This window comes from Nelumbo nucifera, chromosome 3 (genome assembly GCF_055504915.1).
Source record: "Nelumbo nucifera cultivar China Antique chromosome 3, China Antique-T2T, whole genome shotgun sequence".
In the NCBI taxonomy this organism is placed as follows: domain Eukaryota; kingdom Viridiplantae; phylum Streptophyta; class Magnoliopsida; order Proteales; family Nelumbonaceae; genus Nelumbo; species Nelumbo nucifera.
The window spans coordinates 26522124-26540112 of NC_142651.1; the positions used below are offsets into that span (position 1 = coordinate 26522124).

The 17989-nt window shown below is 37.5% G+C and overlaps 1 protein-coding gene across 2 annotated transcripts; it reads left to right on the forward strand.

Annotated features, from left to right (window-relative positions):
- The first annotated feature begins 6774 nt into the window (after positions 1-6774).
- Positions 6775-9808, forward strand: LOC104598955 (uncharacterized protein At1g66480-like). Of its 2 annotated transcripts, XM_088901122.1 has the most exons (3): positions 6775-7710; positions 7823-7874; positions 9553-9808. In XM_088901122.1, the coding sequence occupies exons 1-2, from the start codon at positions 7087-7089 to the stop codon at positions 7826-7828; spliced, it is 630 nt and encodes a 209-aa protein (XP_088757248.1). In that variant the 5' UTR covers positions 6775-7086; the 3' UTR covers positions 7829-7874; positions 9553-9808. The 2 variants fall into 2 exon arrangements, with proteins under 2 accessions (XP_088757248.1, XP_010259616.1); XM_010261314.3 differs by lacking the exon at positions 7823-7874 and having other exon boundaries at positions 6809-7710.
- The last annotated feature ends 8181 nt before the right edge of the window (positions 9809-17989 follow it).

A 17989-nucleotide genomic window follows, 5' to 3' on the forward strand; every position in this document is an offset into this window, starting at 1 on the left:
GGAGGAATGTTTGGAGTTGCAAGAGAGTGATGGCGAACAGATTGTGGATCAAGTAAGAGCAGTCAAGAAGAAGATTAGGATGGAAGAAGTGGTTGATGCATAAGTTCGAGCAAGTAATTATTGGTCTTTTCTTCTTTGGTGGGGAAGAGTTTGCAAGGAAAATATTCATGGAATTGAAGAAGTGATGATAAGGCCAGTGAACATAGAGGTTGAAGAGAAGGGGAGGGGAAATAGGGCTGTTTTTTTGTTAAATGAGATGGGGATTGATGTTTGGATAAGGTTTCAAGGAATTGGCAGATTGGGTTGATATGGTATTTAAATTTATTCTGGGGTTCAATTAGTGGGCAACTTTAAGGATATGATGGAGGATCCTGAGTTGTATTTGTTTAGTTTCATCTTTCCTTTTTAGTTTTGGGTGATCTCTCATCACCTTCTGATGTAATGTCTGTGAGGCTGTTTGTAGACCTGTCAAATTGACGTTTCAGGCAGAAACTACAATGGCACTAATTATTCTACCTGAAATGACTCATATGTTATGTGATAATACATATCTTTTACCAATTTGTATTGATCAATCCAAAATGTTTCAGGCAAGGATCAAAATTTCGCAACGTATCAGCCGATACGTATCATATCAGCAGGGTACTGACACCTTGCTTTTAAGGTTTTTATTTAAAAAACCTATTTTAAATGTTAATAAACATCATTTCCAATAGAGGTATCAATTGGACGGGATTTGGTCCAACTCGATCCAGTCCAATGTGAACCCACTTACAAGTGGACTGGACCCAATCCAGTCCAAATCCAATACAAAACCAAATCCAATCCAATTCAATCCATTAAAATGTAAATGGACTGGATTGAATCCGATCCAAACCCAGTGAAATATCAAAAATTATATAAAAAAAGAAAACATATAAAAAATTACAAAAATATATTAAAATTAAGAAAATCTGAAAATTACAAAAATATACCCTTTTGGCATTGAAAAAGCACTTTTGTAAAAGTACTTTCATAAAAGTTCTTTTGTAAAAGTGCTTTCATAAAAGTGATTTCATGTAAAAATACTTTTATAAAAATGCTTTTTGTAAAATACTTTTGTAAAAGTGATTTCGTAAAATTACTTTTGTAAAAGTGATTTCGTAAGAGCACTTTCATAAAGTGATTTTATGCTAGCTTCAGTTTTGATTGCTTTCAAATTGGGCAAGGGTTTGGCATCATGATTGGATTATTGGAAAGTTGGTTTAGATCCAATTCAGACCAATAAGAATATTGACCAATTTATTTTGGATTGGACCAATCCAATAATTGATAAGGTTTGGATCGGATTGGATCATCGATTGACACCCCTACAACCCCCCCCCCCCCCCCCCCCTCAATTTTGAAAAACAAAAAAGTAACAACAATGATACCAAACAAAACCTAAATATAAATATAAACAGTTTCCCTTTTTATTCATTTTCGTTCTCTGCATCATTACTGTTCCCATGAGCAAAGATAAAAACTCAGCCAATTGACCTTTCCAATATGAGTTCTCTTGCATCAACTCTAGATACCCTCTATAGGATGTCCATGGTATCAAGGCAGAGTACATCCCTTTACTTAAATACTGGTAAACCATTTGCTTTGTCCTGCTTCATGTGTGAGAAAAATAACTTCTTTTGTTGAAAAATAAGATTAAAGCTATTAAAAAGTTATAGATCTTCTCTGGATTGTTTTTGTGTAGACTAAAGAGAGATGGTGGTCAAGATTCATGTTGTTGATCCCAAATGGTTATTATAAAGCTTAGTTGAGTTCAGTAGTGTACATATACGGATATACCAGGAATACTGGTAAACATGAAAACAAGAGCCTTTTAGTTTTTCTATATTGTTAGTTAAATCCCTGGACTGCAAATGGCATGAAAAATGAGGATGGCAGAAAGGTGATCGTCTGATGTGTTTAAAAAGATTCCAGAACCTAATATTCCGAAAATGCACCTTCCTATACAAAAGAGGAGTAAAAATATAGTAGGTTTGATCAAAGTTGATTCAACCTTTCTTCCTTGGCTAATTTGGAGGTTGGAGTGGGGAGGGTGAAGACAGGAGATCCCAGGTTAGTAGGCTTATGTCCACCTACTTTACCACCTAAGCCCCAGGTACCTTCTAGTTTATTGCACTCCGATTCTCTATAGTCAAGGCTGTGGTTATTAAAACTTGGTGGCTTTTCTCTACTCATTGTGATTATGCCAATCCATGGTTGACTTACAAAAGATGCACGTCCTACCAACTATATGAAATTATTAGAATATATATATACAATAGGCATCAAAACTTCAGTTTGTGTGTGGAGAGAGAGAGAGATGGTCCACTATTGTCCACTGTGAGACTTCTATGCATTGGGAAACATCACCTTGAGTGCCCATGCAACTGACAAAACCTACTCGCGTGACCTTTGACTCCCTCCACAAATAGTGCTTGCCGATATGAGCTACCATATCTTCACTTAAATATGAATCCATTGATTTTCTATAGATAGCATCTTTACATTTATTAAGACAATTTGGTCAACCATGATCATGAAAATGACTTGTATTGGATGTTGGCTAAACCCATGAAGCACAATGATCCATCCTTCTTAGATGGATGATGTAGACATGATGCACTTTACAAGGTGTCTGAGCGCATTTATAGATCTATAATTAGATTTGGGTTTCATTTGAAAGTTGGTTGAATCTGATCTTTCTAGTATCATCATGGAATTCTGCACTTTGATTTCTCTTTCTACTGTTGGGAAAGTACTGGATTTTTACTGAAACAGAGCGCACTAAACATTGCTTGGAGGGCTGTACACACTTTTTCAGGGAAAAATGATTTTTCTTCGACAAAAGGTAAGGTAAAATTTTATTAAATAGGAATAATGATACAATTTACGTTGTCGTCAAAAAGACAGCATATTCATTTCAAACCTTAAGATCATGTTTTCAACTCTTTGCATGGCTTCTCATTGTATTAAACAACTTTTGAAACCTTTTTAGCTTCTCTCCGATTATGTTTTATCCTCTCATGCATCGACATTGGTATTTTAAGGGCAATTTTTTGTCCCTGATATCAATAAAAATAATGGCTTTTTTGAAAAAATATTAATTAAGGGTATTGGGTATTGTTGCTTGTCTTCCTCTTCCTCGGTATTCATGCGAACTGAACTTTCACCAGAAACCCAAAGAGTTTTAGCAAATGAACTCATGATCAAACTTTAAAAAGAATGAGAGGAGAGCCCCTTTGTCTGCCTTACTACTCACTTAACGCAAAGTTTGTATTGCAATAAGCTGCAAGTCATTCTACAATCCAACGAGCTGTCGGAAATACGATGCAGGAAAAAAGATTAGTTTCTGCAGCTCGATGCCGTTTGTATTACAAAGATTGTTGGAATCTTGCTATAGGTTATAGTGGTTTCGACTGGGTTTATGCTGAAATCTCTTTAAGTATTGCGATTAAATCCCTTTCTAAGTTTATTTTTTAAACAACCCTTATGGTTTAGTTAATTGACTAAGTGTACTCTTACTATTTGAAAATTAATTAACACTCCCCTACTGTTTTTTACAATTAACTAATACCCTTTTTGGTTTGGGAGAGACGATTCTGGTATCAGCTTGAGAGGGAGAGAAAGAGGGCTCGAAGTTGGTTATCTCTAGCACCGACACCTACATCTACATCAATGTATTGGCACGAGAAGGAACGAAATGAAAGAACATTTCTCTCTCTCTCTATCTTTGTATGTGTGTGTGTCTGTGCCTGTAAGTTGCCTTCCGTTCGTTCTCTTCTCTTGCAAAACCCAAATGATCGATTTATACAAAACCCAAAAATTTAAAGGGGAATGAAACAAAATCCAGGTCGTGAATGGTGAATTAAGGTCTGAAATTGACAAGAGTGGGGTGACTAGACTTACAAGGCTGGCAATAGCTTCACAATGCTGAGGTAGCATTGGCACTATTATAAGAATGGGCTCACCGATAATCAAGAGGTCCCAGAGCACCCAAAGCTGCAAAAGAATCCCCCTGAATATACCAAAAAGATCAGCATCATGGAAGAGACCCTGTGGGACTGACTGGTTTGTAGGAAGAGGAGCTATAGAGGAGAAAAACTCATCCGACACGACCCCCCACTCCAATGGCAAGCTAGGAGCAGGCGGTAGGTTTACTTTTAAGTGTAGCGTTCCCTTAGGGAAGTTCCATTAGTTTACCTGGTACAGGAGAAGGCCATGCTGAGACGCAAGAAGCAATCTGCTCGAGAGCTCTCTTACCAATGTCAAAAAATAGAGGACCCAATATTTGTAACAAAGGCCTGAACACACTCGAGAACGGAAAGTAAGACAATATGACCACAGACTTTTGCTTTCCTCCTCGCTTTAGCCTCTCATCCTGCCTTTGCCTATTCAATACATAACCATACATGTACCTTGGGCTATTAGCATTATTGCTACTGCTCGACCTTCTGAGTGCCCTATTATCTACAGACTTTGGAGATACCACTTTCTCTTCTACTTCAACTCTCTCCGAAGAAGATACATTTCCCAATTGAGTAGTCTCCTGCCTTTGGAACAGAAAAAAGAAGATACAGTCGTGGATGCTCGAGCGGTTTTTGGTGTTGGGACACAAAATCAGGAAAGGAACTGAAAGCAATTTCGAGCTCTCCATCTTGCATGAGAAAGTGGAGGAGAAGGCAGGTGGCAGTTTCTTCAACCGCCGCTGCAAGCTCTCTCTTCTCCCCGTTCTTCCCCTCCGTTCACCAACAGCTGCGGTTTCGGCAATGTACCCAAACTGGCGGTTTCGGCAACATGCTAAATAGAAACATCGGCAACAGCGGCAACCACCGGCGGATCTCCCCTTTTCCTTTTCTTTTTTTGCCTGTGTGTTTTCGCCGGACCAAGCGGCAAATCGAGCGGTGGCGGATCTCCCCTTCTCATTTTTATTACCTGCGTGTTTTCGCTGGACCAAGTGACGGAGAGCAACGGCGGATCTCCCCTGTTCGCCTTGCTGAATCTCTCCAAAAGCCGGCCGACCCGCAGCTACTCTCTGTTGCTTGGTCCAGCCAACAAAGTAGCGGCGGGTTTCCTATGTATTCTATTAATTACTCTATCCGTGAACCCAACAACGATGGGAAAAAGGAGAGAGAAAGAGGGAGAGGCTGGTGGGGAAAAGGAGAGAGAGAAACAGATGTAAAGGGTAAAATGGTTCTTTTATCATTCTGTTAATGGGAAATTAAGGGGTCTTAATAGTAAGGGTATACTTAGTTAATTCGCTAAATCATAAGGGTAGTTTAAAAAATTTACCCTTTAATCAACACATTTCAATATCAAATAATATATAATTTTTCAAAATAGGTAATTTCAAGCCAAAATTGGTAAATAGATTGAAAAATTTGAAGACTTAAAGATAGAAAAATACTATGTTGCGAGACGATGACATTGTTGGATGTTGGTAGAAAACTTAACTCTGCAGTTAATTTCACCGAGAAGAAACTTGTTTGATATTTTTTACAAAAAAGCTATCCCGACTTGATTATTATATGAAAACATTATTTTTTTATTGATATTAAAGACAAAAAATTGGACTTATCTGATAAAAACCCTATTTAAAGAATACCCATTACCTACCAAGCATAAAAGAAGATTGAATTATGAACACATATTTAAATGCAAGAGTTCGAGAGAGAGAGAATCACATCAATCCCATTGATTTGAGAAACCACGGGCATTTCCAGGCTCCGGCTAGTAATATCTGTACGTATAGTTAAGCTGGGATCGGGCCTAACCTCAGTTTTTTTGAACTACCTAAGCTTTACTTGAAATTGGGTTCCGAAAAGTGATTATGGATTGAAAAGGGTGGACAGAGACGAAAGGAAAAAAAAAAAAAAAGTAAAGCTACCTTTTCAAGTTGGACCCGTTCTTCTCTGATGTTGTTTTTGGTGTGGTAACAAGCCACTACATACATGCAAAGTGAGCGCCACCCAAATTTGAGTCAGGAATAAAAAGAAAGCAAGCGCCAATTAAGTTAGGTTGAGTTAATCCAAATGGCCTACATGCTTCGTCTACCCAGTTGAAAAAGAAGCGCTTTAACAGGTTAAATCAATCGTCTCCTACAATTTACAAGATCATGACTCTTTAAGTCAAGTTGATTTAGTATCCATTTGGGTAGTGATGAAGTCATTAAGACCTCTTCCCTCATAGATCATCATTTTACTGGTCAATAATTACGAGGTTGAACAGAGGATTATATTAGAGGTTCTGCGATCTCCCAGTCAAGGGGGTTATGGTCTCTTGCTCCCTTGGTTTTATTGATAAATGATGTGTTAATCAGCGCAGTTCCTACTTGATGTGGGGGATATCAAAGTAGACCCAGTCTTTCATTTAAAAAACCAAAAATCATTCACACACAAGCACAAGCTGAGGCCCACCCCCGTCAGGCTTTGTTTCCAGTCAAATAAGAAAAACCTATTTCCTCTAAAAAACAACTCCTTGATAAAATTTGAATACCCATCTCAGTCCACGACTAGCACCTAGCATGATAGATGGAATCTCTGAAAAATTTCTTGATTCCACACCTTCAATTACGGCTGAGCAATTCCGTAAATTAAGAAGAAATCGTATATCATTCTCTAATCATCTACTTCTAACCCCTTAATAGTTAGCCCACATCGCAGGACCGAAACAAAGAAAGAGAAGAGGGTTGTTAGAACGGAGATGTTTAATTAAACCGGCCAGTCTTAGATTGAAGAGGTTAAAGAGACCAACATGGTCAGTTATAGCTGGAAAGGAGGCTTCACGTGCTTTTCCTTTTGTCAAATTTATTCATCGAGATTCAAATTTTTGCCTTTTTTTTTATTGTATTTTTCCTCGAGACCCTTTTAAGGCAACACATCAACCAACCCAACTCTCGTATTTATCCTCTATATATACACACCAGCCCAACGTCTCAAGAGAAGAGCAGCTAGAGCCTATAGATAGACCCAAGGTAGAGTATCAACCAGAAATAGCTGATTAATTAGCGCTCGTACGTTTATCAATCAAAACAACAAGCTGAAATTGAATTGAGACAACTGCAACCAAATGGGTAACAGTTTTGTTGGAGGAAGAAAGACAGCCAAGGTGATGAAGGTAGATGGCGAAACATTCAAGTTGAAGACTCCGGTGCGAGTCGGGCAGGTAGTTAAGGACTACCCGGGTTTCGTTTTAATGGAGTCTGAGGCAGTTAAACATTTTGGCGTCAGGGCCAAGCCATTAGAACCGCAAATGGAGCTGAAGCCCAAGAAGCTCTATTTCTTAATAGAACTGCCAAAGCTTCCCGACCAAAAGTTGCCGAGGAGGGTGCGCTCCGGCATACAGATGAGCGCAAAGGACAGGCTGGAGAGTCTAATGTTGGCTCGAAGGTCTGTGTCGGACCTTTCCATCCTGAAGTCGTCTAGCGCCGTCTACGACGAACCCGGGCTCGAATCGACGGCCGGGGCCGTGCGGATAAAGCTGAGGCTACCCAAGTCACAGGTGGCCAAGTTGGTTCAAGACAGCAACGATGTTAGCGATGCAGCAGCAAAGATCATGGATCTCTGTATATCGAAGAACAACGGCAACGCCGATGGGTTTGGACCAAACAGCAATGAGGTTTCGTTGTTGAACCAAGAAACACATTGGAAGCCTGGTCTCGGTAGCATCACCGAGACTTGCAAGCCGCGTGTGGTACGTATCTTGATCTTACCACACTGAGTCACTGACCGAGTTTCCATGACTTGGTCTCAGTTGGTGAAATTTTTCTTGATATGTTTGCTTTCTTTTTTTTTTTTTTTATTAGATTTAGATGGAATGGGTGTGAACGGTGAACTGCCGCGACGTTTGAACGGAAAGTGAGAATTTTTCCTAGCAAAAAAGAAAGATAAGAATTATTAAAGTATTAAACAACAAAGTTGGTGGATGATTAGTCTGTTTTTTTTTTTTAATGGCGTTTACTCATTTTCCCAACTAAAGTAATAGAGGAACCAGATTGACGTTTTCATGGTCTATATTCTTAATTTTCTGAAGTTTTTCAGTGGCATTGTGCTTACGCAGGGGTGGGCTTAATATTCCAACTATTTGGTTGTGGTTTCCTGGTTGGTTAGCTTCTAAAAACCTGTTCTGTTGAATTATTTTCCATTTCTAATCGTCTTTAATTTTTTGGTGGAGGAATCTGAAATCTGGGCTGGGTCTCTGTGGGTTGTCGGGTACTAGTACCACATAGGACAGTCATCGTCCTTAATTGGCAGTTGGGCTTCACAATGTGGACCCAACACGCAGATGGCCGGGAGTGGAACCCCAAAAGTCCACCAACCTGGCTAGATAAAGCTATATAACCAATAGAGCAGAGAGCTTGAACTCATATCCTTAGCCCAAAGAGTGATGAAAACCCTAATTCATTGTCCATTGGCTGAAACTGAAAGAGAGAAGAAAAGGAATTAAGGGTTACAATTTTCTTCAATTTTGAAGTCAAAATAACTGATAGATCATGCTAGATAGATTTTCAGGAGGTCAATCAATGAGAGTGTCTGCCATGCCATGAAATCATCCTTCTTTTTCCCTTCATGTTGAAGTGACCTCCATCCATATATATATATATATATATATAAAATAGAATTGCAGTTAATCAAACTTATTGTTAAACTGTCAATAAGTTCATCATCAACTCGGATGAGATTGAGATGAATTTGAGTCAGCAGCAGGCAGACATGGCCATTTCTACACGAACCACATACATGATGGATGACATGTGGCATACATGGCAATAGGTCGTTAGTGACGTCAATCCAACGCAGGTAGGTAGATCACCTGCATAGTACATATAAAGCTAAATTGGAAAGTCAAATTCCTGAATGCTCGATCACAGCACCTACTACTACTTTTGTTTTCTGACTTTGGATTACTTACAAGTTACCATGCATGTGATGTGATGTGCCTTAGCCTTCTAACAAGTATAAACTGCATGTGGAATAATGATTCAACACATACATAGTCGTGGTGCACTCAAATTTATCGATCGATTTTGAGTTATTTTTGACTTTTCAGTTCCAGGCTTCCACCCCAACCATGTGAAAGTTTTAATTAGCAATTGTCAATTTGTCATTCCAATCTACTCGGGCCGGGCCCTCTGCTGCATGTGACCATGTCTGTGGAATCACGAATTCAAATTACTTTGCCTTATTTTGTCAACCTTTTTGACATGACTGACTGGAAATATGGAGAAGATGAGAAGGGAAGGCGCTAATTATTCTAGATCCGACCCCAAACCTTGTGACTTTTGGGGGGTTATGGAATAGATGCTTCTTCTATATATGGTCAATATCTAGTACGGGTTTGGGTTTTTGACCCGACCATTTATAAGATAATTAACCCATAAAAAGATATTCAAACTGTAGTCTCACTTTTTGTGGTATGATAATTATTTGATGCGTTTCTTAATGTGTGTTTTTTTTTTTTAATTTTCTTGTAATATTTCCACTTTTTTTATGGATATCTCTCCTAATTCTCTTGTTTGGAATGATTTAACTGCAGAAACGAGTGGGTTTCCGACCAATTATAGAAGGAGAGTATATTTAGCTTGGAAACTTTGAAGAACAATACTAATGAACCTGCAATTGCAATCTTCTCTCTCTCTCTCTGCCTCTGTAGCGGTTTATGTGTAAAGTTGACTGTAAAAGCGTGAAGAGCTTTTGGTTTCTTTTGCAAGAAAGCTCAAAGAATTGAAGAGTAGAATCTCAAATCTTATATTTGAAATTTATTAAATGTTTCCATGGATACAGAAAGGAAATGCTTCAAGGACTTCGAGTTCAAAACCACAAAAAAAAAAAAAAAGTCTCGTGTTTTCCATGATCGAAGTCAAAATTCCCCCAGTTCACGGAAATATGAGTAATAAACAAAATTCTCAGAAATTCAATGTCACTGAATAAATAGTAAGGCAACTTCCCTTAAGAAAGGAAAATAAATAATTTAATGAGATCAACATGTCTGAAAAAAAAAAAAAAAAAAAAACAATGTTAGCAAATTCTTTGGGCATACATCAAACAAATGAACCGGAAATCTTGCATTTAAATAATCATTCTGGAAATTTAAATCAAGCAAGCAAGCAAAACAAAGCACAAGATCATCTACAAATATATTCATGTTTCATTGGCTTACAAAAAAAAAACGATTACCTTAATATGTTTTAATGTCAATTTATGTTTAATATATCAAATATGTGCATATATAATCACAAATGCATAAGTTTAATATATTTTGTTTTATTAAAAAGAAAACAATTCCGACTTTTTGCCACTATATTTTTAAAAAACAAGTATTATTAACGAATCCTCATCATTTTTTTTTTTGTATGTACAGTTTTTATTAATTTCAAAATATGCACAAGGTAATTTGGAGTTCATCTAAAAAAATATATTAAAGGTGAGTATGATACGAGTTGCTTGGAAGCGCTACAAAGAATGAGAATGAGTTCATTTTAGCATTTCTTGGACTTTGAGGCCATGTGTCCAATTATCTATTTAATACATAAAATGGACGATTCTGATGGGGAATCTTTACGAAAAATGAAATGAGTTAATTTAGTGCTTCAAGAAACGAAGTCAATTCCATTTTTCAATTAACATATGGACGAGGGATATGTTTTAATTGACAACAAAATGATCTCAAATCCATTTTTCAATCGCATTGTTATAAAAAGCGCTTTTGTGATGCAAAGCACACTCCGTAAAAAGCAAAATCTATTTTACAAGCATTTTTCTTGGCCAAACCACTTTTGCTACCACTGTCATGATACCATGCTAAAACAATTAAATCAAAGTCTTTGATGTAATGGTATGGACGCCCCACCTTGACTTAGATGAATGATGTCTTGGTGGAACCACATTAATCCATCTAAAGCCATGATTCTTGGTCTAGCAAAAGTGAGAGCATATATTTTGCTCATTCCTTTGGTATTTTTATTTTCTTTTCCCAACAATTCTTCAAATTTTCAAATTCTCCTGGGCTACTGAATTAGATCAATTTAATAGAACAAAAACTTTTGAAGAGAATTAATTGCAAACCCCCGAGGGACAATCCCTCAATTAATCCTTGTTTTGGTTCGCAATTGGAATCGGAATCAGAAAGGAAATCCCCCTAGGTCTAGGGGTGTCAACGGTTTGAGTTTGCCTCAACCCTAACCTGACCCTACAATGTTTCAACCCGAACCTGACCCAACCCTATAGGGTCTAACTTGATACCGACCTGATCTGACCCGTAGCATTTCAATTGTATTTTTTAACACGTTAAAGATCTAAAATCTATTAAAAAAAAATCAAAATCAACATGTAAATAAATCTTAAACTTTAAAGCTATAGGGTTAGAAGTCAAAAAGCTATAAGAATATTTTGTATATATACATGGTATCATGACCCAATAGGGCGTGTTAGCCAAAACCCGAACCCCACTTAGGTTGAATAATCAAAACCCTAATCCGACCCTAAAGCCAAATATATTAATCCTAACCCAACCCTATAGGGTCAGGTCAAGCAAGGTTTACCATTTAACCCGACCCATTGGCATCCCTCATCCGATCAACATAATCCTAAATTTTGAGGTAAGATGTCAACATTCATGAATGCCCATTATTTTTTGACTTGTAGAGTTGTTGGCGAGAATATATTCCTATCTATATCTAAACTACCATTAAAAATATGAATTAGCTATCAAGGTTTTGGACTTCTTCTTGACAGAATTTGCCCATATTTTTTCAGTTTTCTCCATTTCTAGAGGTGATGAATTCCTCATTTTGGATCTCATTTTGAGTATGATCCATTATTGATAGATAGAAGTCAACACTGAATGCATGAAAGTAAAGATGTGGAGAAAATTTAAGCTCATAAGCGTTGCATATATTCCACGATAAATCCATAGAGGTGTAAAGTGGGTTTTGCTGGGTTGGCATGGCACGGGGCCGCCTACGGGTCGTGTCGTGCTGGCTCATGGGCCGTTATGGGCCGTGTTGTCCTCTCCATTGAAAATTTTGGGAGTCGGCCAGGCACAACCCACGACCTAAGCCCGTATGGGCCCGTGCCATGTTTTGTTGTGCTGCATTCTGGCCTGGCCCGTGGGCCGAGCCTTGGGATAGGTTGGACCGTGCATCAGGTCAAAGCTATTTATTTAAAAAAAAATTGACAAAAAACTTAAAATTTTAATTCTATATGGATTTTGTGTATACAATTGCTTATATATATAATAATTAAATAAATTAGTATAATAAAATTAAAAAATATATTTATTTTATTAATATATTATATGCTATATATTATTATATAATTATAATTTATATAAAGTTATATAAATATATATTAAATATATAATGCTGGCTTGTGGACCTAAAACCCCAGGCCCAGCACAGCCTGTATGATCGTGCTGAGCTTGGCATGGCCCGCAGACTGTCATGCCGGGCCAGTCCAAGTTTGTACTAGGTCGCAGACAGTACGACCTGATTTACACCTCTATAATCCATATAAATGACAAAAACAATAAAAGACCATAAAAAAAGCTTTTATAGCAAATTTATGGTAACACCTAAAATGGAAATAGTATAAATCTCTTACCCTTAGCAGAAAGTTCTACACAAGTTATTCAACCACACTGATCATACAAGATTAATTAAAGCTTAATTAGAAGCTTAAATTTTTTATCAAAAAAACCACAAAATGAAACCTCCAATCGCCCATACAAAGAAACTTGAGTTCTTTGGATAAAGCAAAGTTCTTTCACAAAAAACGCCTTCAAGTGAATTAATAATTAAAGAATCAAACTACAAAGAATTAACGAAAAAAAAAAGCAAAATGGAATCAATCTGTAGATGTATGGCATCTCTCACAATCAGATGGGCTCATACATTCTCTTTTGTTTTGGCCATGCATATGACATATGCATATGCAAGGATTCAAATGGTTCTTCCATAGCCTTGCATCTCTAAGGTTTCAAACTGTATGATTTTATTTTTTCAAACCAAAAACATCTAAAACTACCTCGAGGACATAATGAGTCATAATTCTTGCTTTCTTTGACTGCTAAATTATGGATAAAATACTACCTCCCTCCAGGAAAAAATTGGACACCAAAAAAGAATCATAAAGAGGTAATTGGTAAATACACACACCACTCTTTTGAAAATTGAAACACTATGTATGCAAGGTAATAGATGATATGAAAAAGCTAAAACTAATAGCAGGTTTTTTTTTTTTTTTTTTCTAAGGCAAAAGTATAATTAACTTCATGTGAGCCTTGCATTAAAAGCCAAGGTGTGAGCTAAAGCATTACTACCTCTACTTATGAATCGAAACTTTACAATATCAAAGAAATGTTCGCGTTAATTTGATCTATCTATGAGTAATCCTTGCTGGAGTCATTAAGCTTATTTATAAGCTCTTTGGCATTAGAACAAACTGATATTTGCTTAAACTGTAGATTGCTGGCTTGTTGCAGTCCTCAAATTACAGCTTGAACTTCTGCATCATAACTGTTTATTGCTTTAATTCGATAGCCTCCTGAAGCATTATAAACATTTGTTGAAGCATGCGGGAGAACATACACAATTCCGGCTGTACCTGTGTTAGGTTATATGACCCATCTGTAAATAAATAAAAGTAAGCATTTTTGCTTTTACGAGGAAGATTAGATGTTGTTGATGGACCATTGAGATGCAAAGTGTTCTTCTCATAAGCTCCCATAACCCTCTTGATTTGGTTGGCTGGTACTAGAGACAAAAAAAGATATCCCTAAATCATAAGACAAATGATTTTTTTTTTTTTTTGAAGGGGGGGTGTGTATGTCTGATACAGCTTTAGCTCCCAAAAGAGTGGAGTACTGCGTACATTAGGCTTAGCAGGGTTAACTGGACTGGACCGGATGGTTGGACCAAAAAACCTGGGAACCAGTCAGATAATTGGTTCCGTTTCACCCTAAAATTACTTTTTGGCCAAAAACTGTTGATTATAACAGTTTTTGACTGTCAGAATGGAACATTTGTTCAAACCAAACAGTTGAACCATTTACCCGGGAACTGATCCCTAGAATAGTTCCATCTCCAGTCCAATTTTAAAAACCTTGCCTAATGCCTCCCTAAACAGAGTGACCAACTGAGGTATTAAGTCATTTGGAGCTCAAGTATTGAAACTTGAAAGGAGTATTACCGATAAATTGGCAAGAATAACCATTGTGGCCTCAAAACAAAAGCACAGAAACAAAATAAATGTCGTCTAATAGACCATTAAAAGCCTAGGAGCATTGGTGGGGATGTCTCAACTATTTGGTCTCAGGGAAGGAAGATCTTTGCCTTGGTAGAAACTGTTTCAAATCCAGCAATCTTGTCCACCACCTTGTCAAAGTTGTGTTAACGCTACATTGTCACTTTGCCAGTTTTGAATTTGCAATCTGGTATCAGAATAATGGGTCGTTCTAGGGCACAGGGTATAGGGATCCACCCAATGAAACCGGCCGGATCGATGGGCTGGTCCGGCTGGAGACAAAAAACATAAACAGCGAGCTGAGCAACCTCTGATGAGTGAATCGTACACATGGGAATCGTATCTGATTATCGGTTCTGATTATATGATTTTGTCCCAATTAATAATTAGGGGTGATCATGATCCAGACTGGCCCCGGATTAGGTTGGGCCTGATTCCGGGCTTATAACTTTTATGTATAAAATGTCAAATATAAATATAATATTTCATATTATATGTCTATAAAACATGTTTTATACTGGTTCTTACTGTTTTCAAATCGATTATATAATTAATAATATATAAAGGTCTCTTGGTTTTCATGTGATTTTTGTTGTATTTATGTTTAAAGGGATAAATTTCATAAACAGTATACAAAATAATTAGTTTTGGTTAAAACTTAAAAGCATTTATTTTTTCATTATATAAACAGTTCACTATTTTATATGAGGTTATATTATCAAAAAGTAAGGTTTTAAGTTGTTTTTAGCGTAGGTAATTATAGATGTTAAAAGTATAATTAATCAGGTCTAATTGGGCGAGACTCACTTATCCCGATTAATAATTGGTTCTAGTCCTGGATTTATCTTATCAAACGGATTAATAATCAATTCGGGTGATTATTCCCGAATCAGACTCGGTCCATAACGACAGCTCTAATATATCTGGATTCAAGGGTGATGTTCAGAAGAACTTGGATCAAAATAGCAGTGGAAAACGTTTTTCATGTTTCGGCCCACTTATTCCCAAGTGTAACCCTTGAAGATAAACAAGCATTTGACTGCTAATTCTGTCTCAACTAAAGAAATTGAATTGGCCATAGGGAAATCATGCATGTTGATTTCTAATGAAAATAAAAGAAAAAAAAAAAAAAGAAATTGAATTGGCCTAAGTAATGAGTCTTCAACTACGTACTATTTTCTCTATATATACAAGAAATTGCATGCATGTACTGGTTTTTTTTGTGCCTACTTCTAAATCTTGAACCTCTTTTTATTTGGGTAAAGAAATGTAGAACCCTTAATTTGGAGTACTACTACTCGTCTCTGTGGAAGGAATTGAAAATTCCACTGTTTTCAAATCCAGACAGGATCGGAAAAATCGGGAATCGGACATTTGATTGGTTCTATTTTTCTTTAAAATCGTTTTTTCCTCTAAAATTGTTGATTTTGGTCAACAAACCGTTGAACCGATTGGGTAATAATTCGAACGGTTTTGACCATTTTTCAATTTTTTAATTTTTTTAATTTTTTCATCAGAACGGAACGACCATTCAGATTAAACGATCGGACGTTCGAACCTATAACCGGACCCTGATCGATTCGATCACCGATTCGTTTTTAAAAACCATGAAAAACTCGCTAAGAGCTGTGGAAATTAAACTATTATGTAATGGAGGTCCTATCATCACCTACCTGTAATATGTAATGGATAATAGATAAATTCATCTTCTCGTGGTTTTCCTGTATTGATATTGCTGAAAAAGCACCGGCTGGTAGGTGTTTGATGTGGATACGACCAGGACCAGATATTGACGCAAGAGGAGGAGTCCTGTGGTGACTAAAAAACGCAAGTATATGAAGTACTAGATGCAAGTCATGGTCTATTACTGAACGCCTGAACGGGACGCTTTGTTTCTGGATCATCAACTGCCACCTATTTTTGTGGTTCTGATTCAGAACATATGTTTAGAGGTTTTTATAAAATGATATAATGGGCGGGCGCAAAAGAAAATTATTGGGAGAAGTTAGGTAATAATCTGTCATATATCTTTTGTTTCATAATTGGATTATGTATATGTATATATAGAACAGACTTTGTGCCAAATCCTTCCAATGATGGAACTTTGAAACAATGTTGGAACTTGGAAGATCAGTCGTGTTCGTGGAGTGGATAGCATCAATGGTCGAGCAGAGAGACCTTGGGAATGCAGCAATCCACGTGGAAACTGGAGAGGCTACACATGGACATGGCTGTCCATTCAGAAAAAGGCAACTGGCTGGCTGACCTGCACATGACGGAATGCGTTAAATTACAAAAATACCTTTATAAACTTTTTCTATTTTTTTTTTCTTTTTTTGCCATTTTCTCTTAAAACCTATTGTTTTTCCTTTCTTCTCTTCTTTTCCCCTCCTTCACTGTCCTCTCACATTCTCTCTCTCTCCCACCACCATGGATTTCACTTCTTGAGAATGTTCTCCAGCAGCAGCAAGGCAAAGATCCTCTACCTTAGCCCAGAAGCTCTTCGCGAAATGCTTTCATATTGTCTTTAGATTTCTAGAAATTGACTTCCTCATAGAGAGAGAAACTTTGAAATAGTTTCATTACTTTATGGTTATGATTATGAGGTTTGCTAATTCTCTTTCGTACAGTTAATGTCTGGCAGGGACGTCAACATTAATTGGGGCTTTCAGATTGAGACCTTTTGCACCAAATCGTCCCTGACCACTTCTCCATTATCGGTCTCGCGGAGAGCTTCCGAATGGTGGAATTTCACAGAGGTCCTCCTCCAGCAGTAGGGCGTTCCTGAAACGCCCAAAACCTATCATGCTGCAATTTTACGGTGGCGGAAGTTGTTTATCCAGCTGCATTTGAAGACGGGTTGAAAGTTTGAACTGGTTAGGGAAGCAGAAAAATGGAGAGAGAGATTAGGATCTAAAGAAAGTATTATCGGAAAGTCGGGGAAGATGAACAGTATTTTTCTCGTCTAATTATTACAAGGGTAGTATGGGAATTAAAAAATATTGTAACAGCATTTTTTTTATGGAAAATTAAGAAAAAGGGGTATTTGTCTCATGATCATAGTAGGGGGGGTCTTTGTAATTTACCCCAAAAAAAAAGACCTGGTCCCAGTCCTTGTCTGACTGCAGTGCTGACGATAAAGGAAGAGCCCCATGTTTTTAAATTCTGATCTTCTAGGGTAGGGGGTAGGGAGTAGGGACCATTGGTTTTGGACGCAGACCTGCAAGTCCCAGCTTTGTTAGTTCCATTTCCATGGTTCTTAATAAAACATCTTCAAATTTAAACCTTTATCATACCCAATCCCACATCTCTATCACAGTGACAGCATGGAACGAACTCTCGTTTTGATCCTTCATTTAACTCCTTCCATCTCCCTGAACAAAATATAGGGTCTTACAAAGATGCTCAAGCCCAAGTAGCTCCTGTCACAGTTTGAACAGAGGCTTCTCTTTGTGCCTACCTTACCAAAGTGCTGTAGTTGAATACCTGAACCAGCTATAAGGGCCCGGACTCCGAAGGACTCAAGGGGATGTTCGATAGTGTGAATATTTCAAGGATCAATTGGTTTTGAAACATAATGGTATGGTTCAAACCCTTCCTCTACCATCTATCCAAGTCCAGAAAGATACTTTCGGGGTGGTTACTGGGCGAGGGTTAACAAGAGTTCAGATCTGCGCCCTACAAGGGGGCATCCCACAATGTCCCACAACATATCTCATCCCTGTATTGGA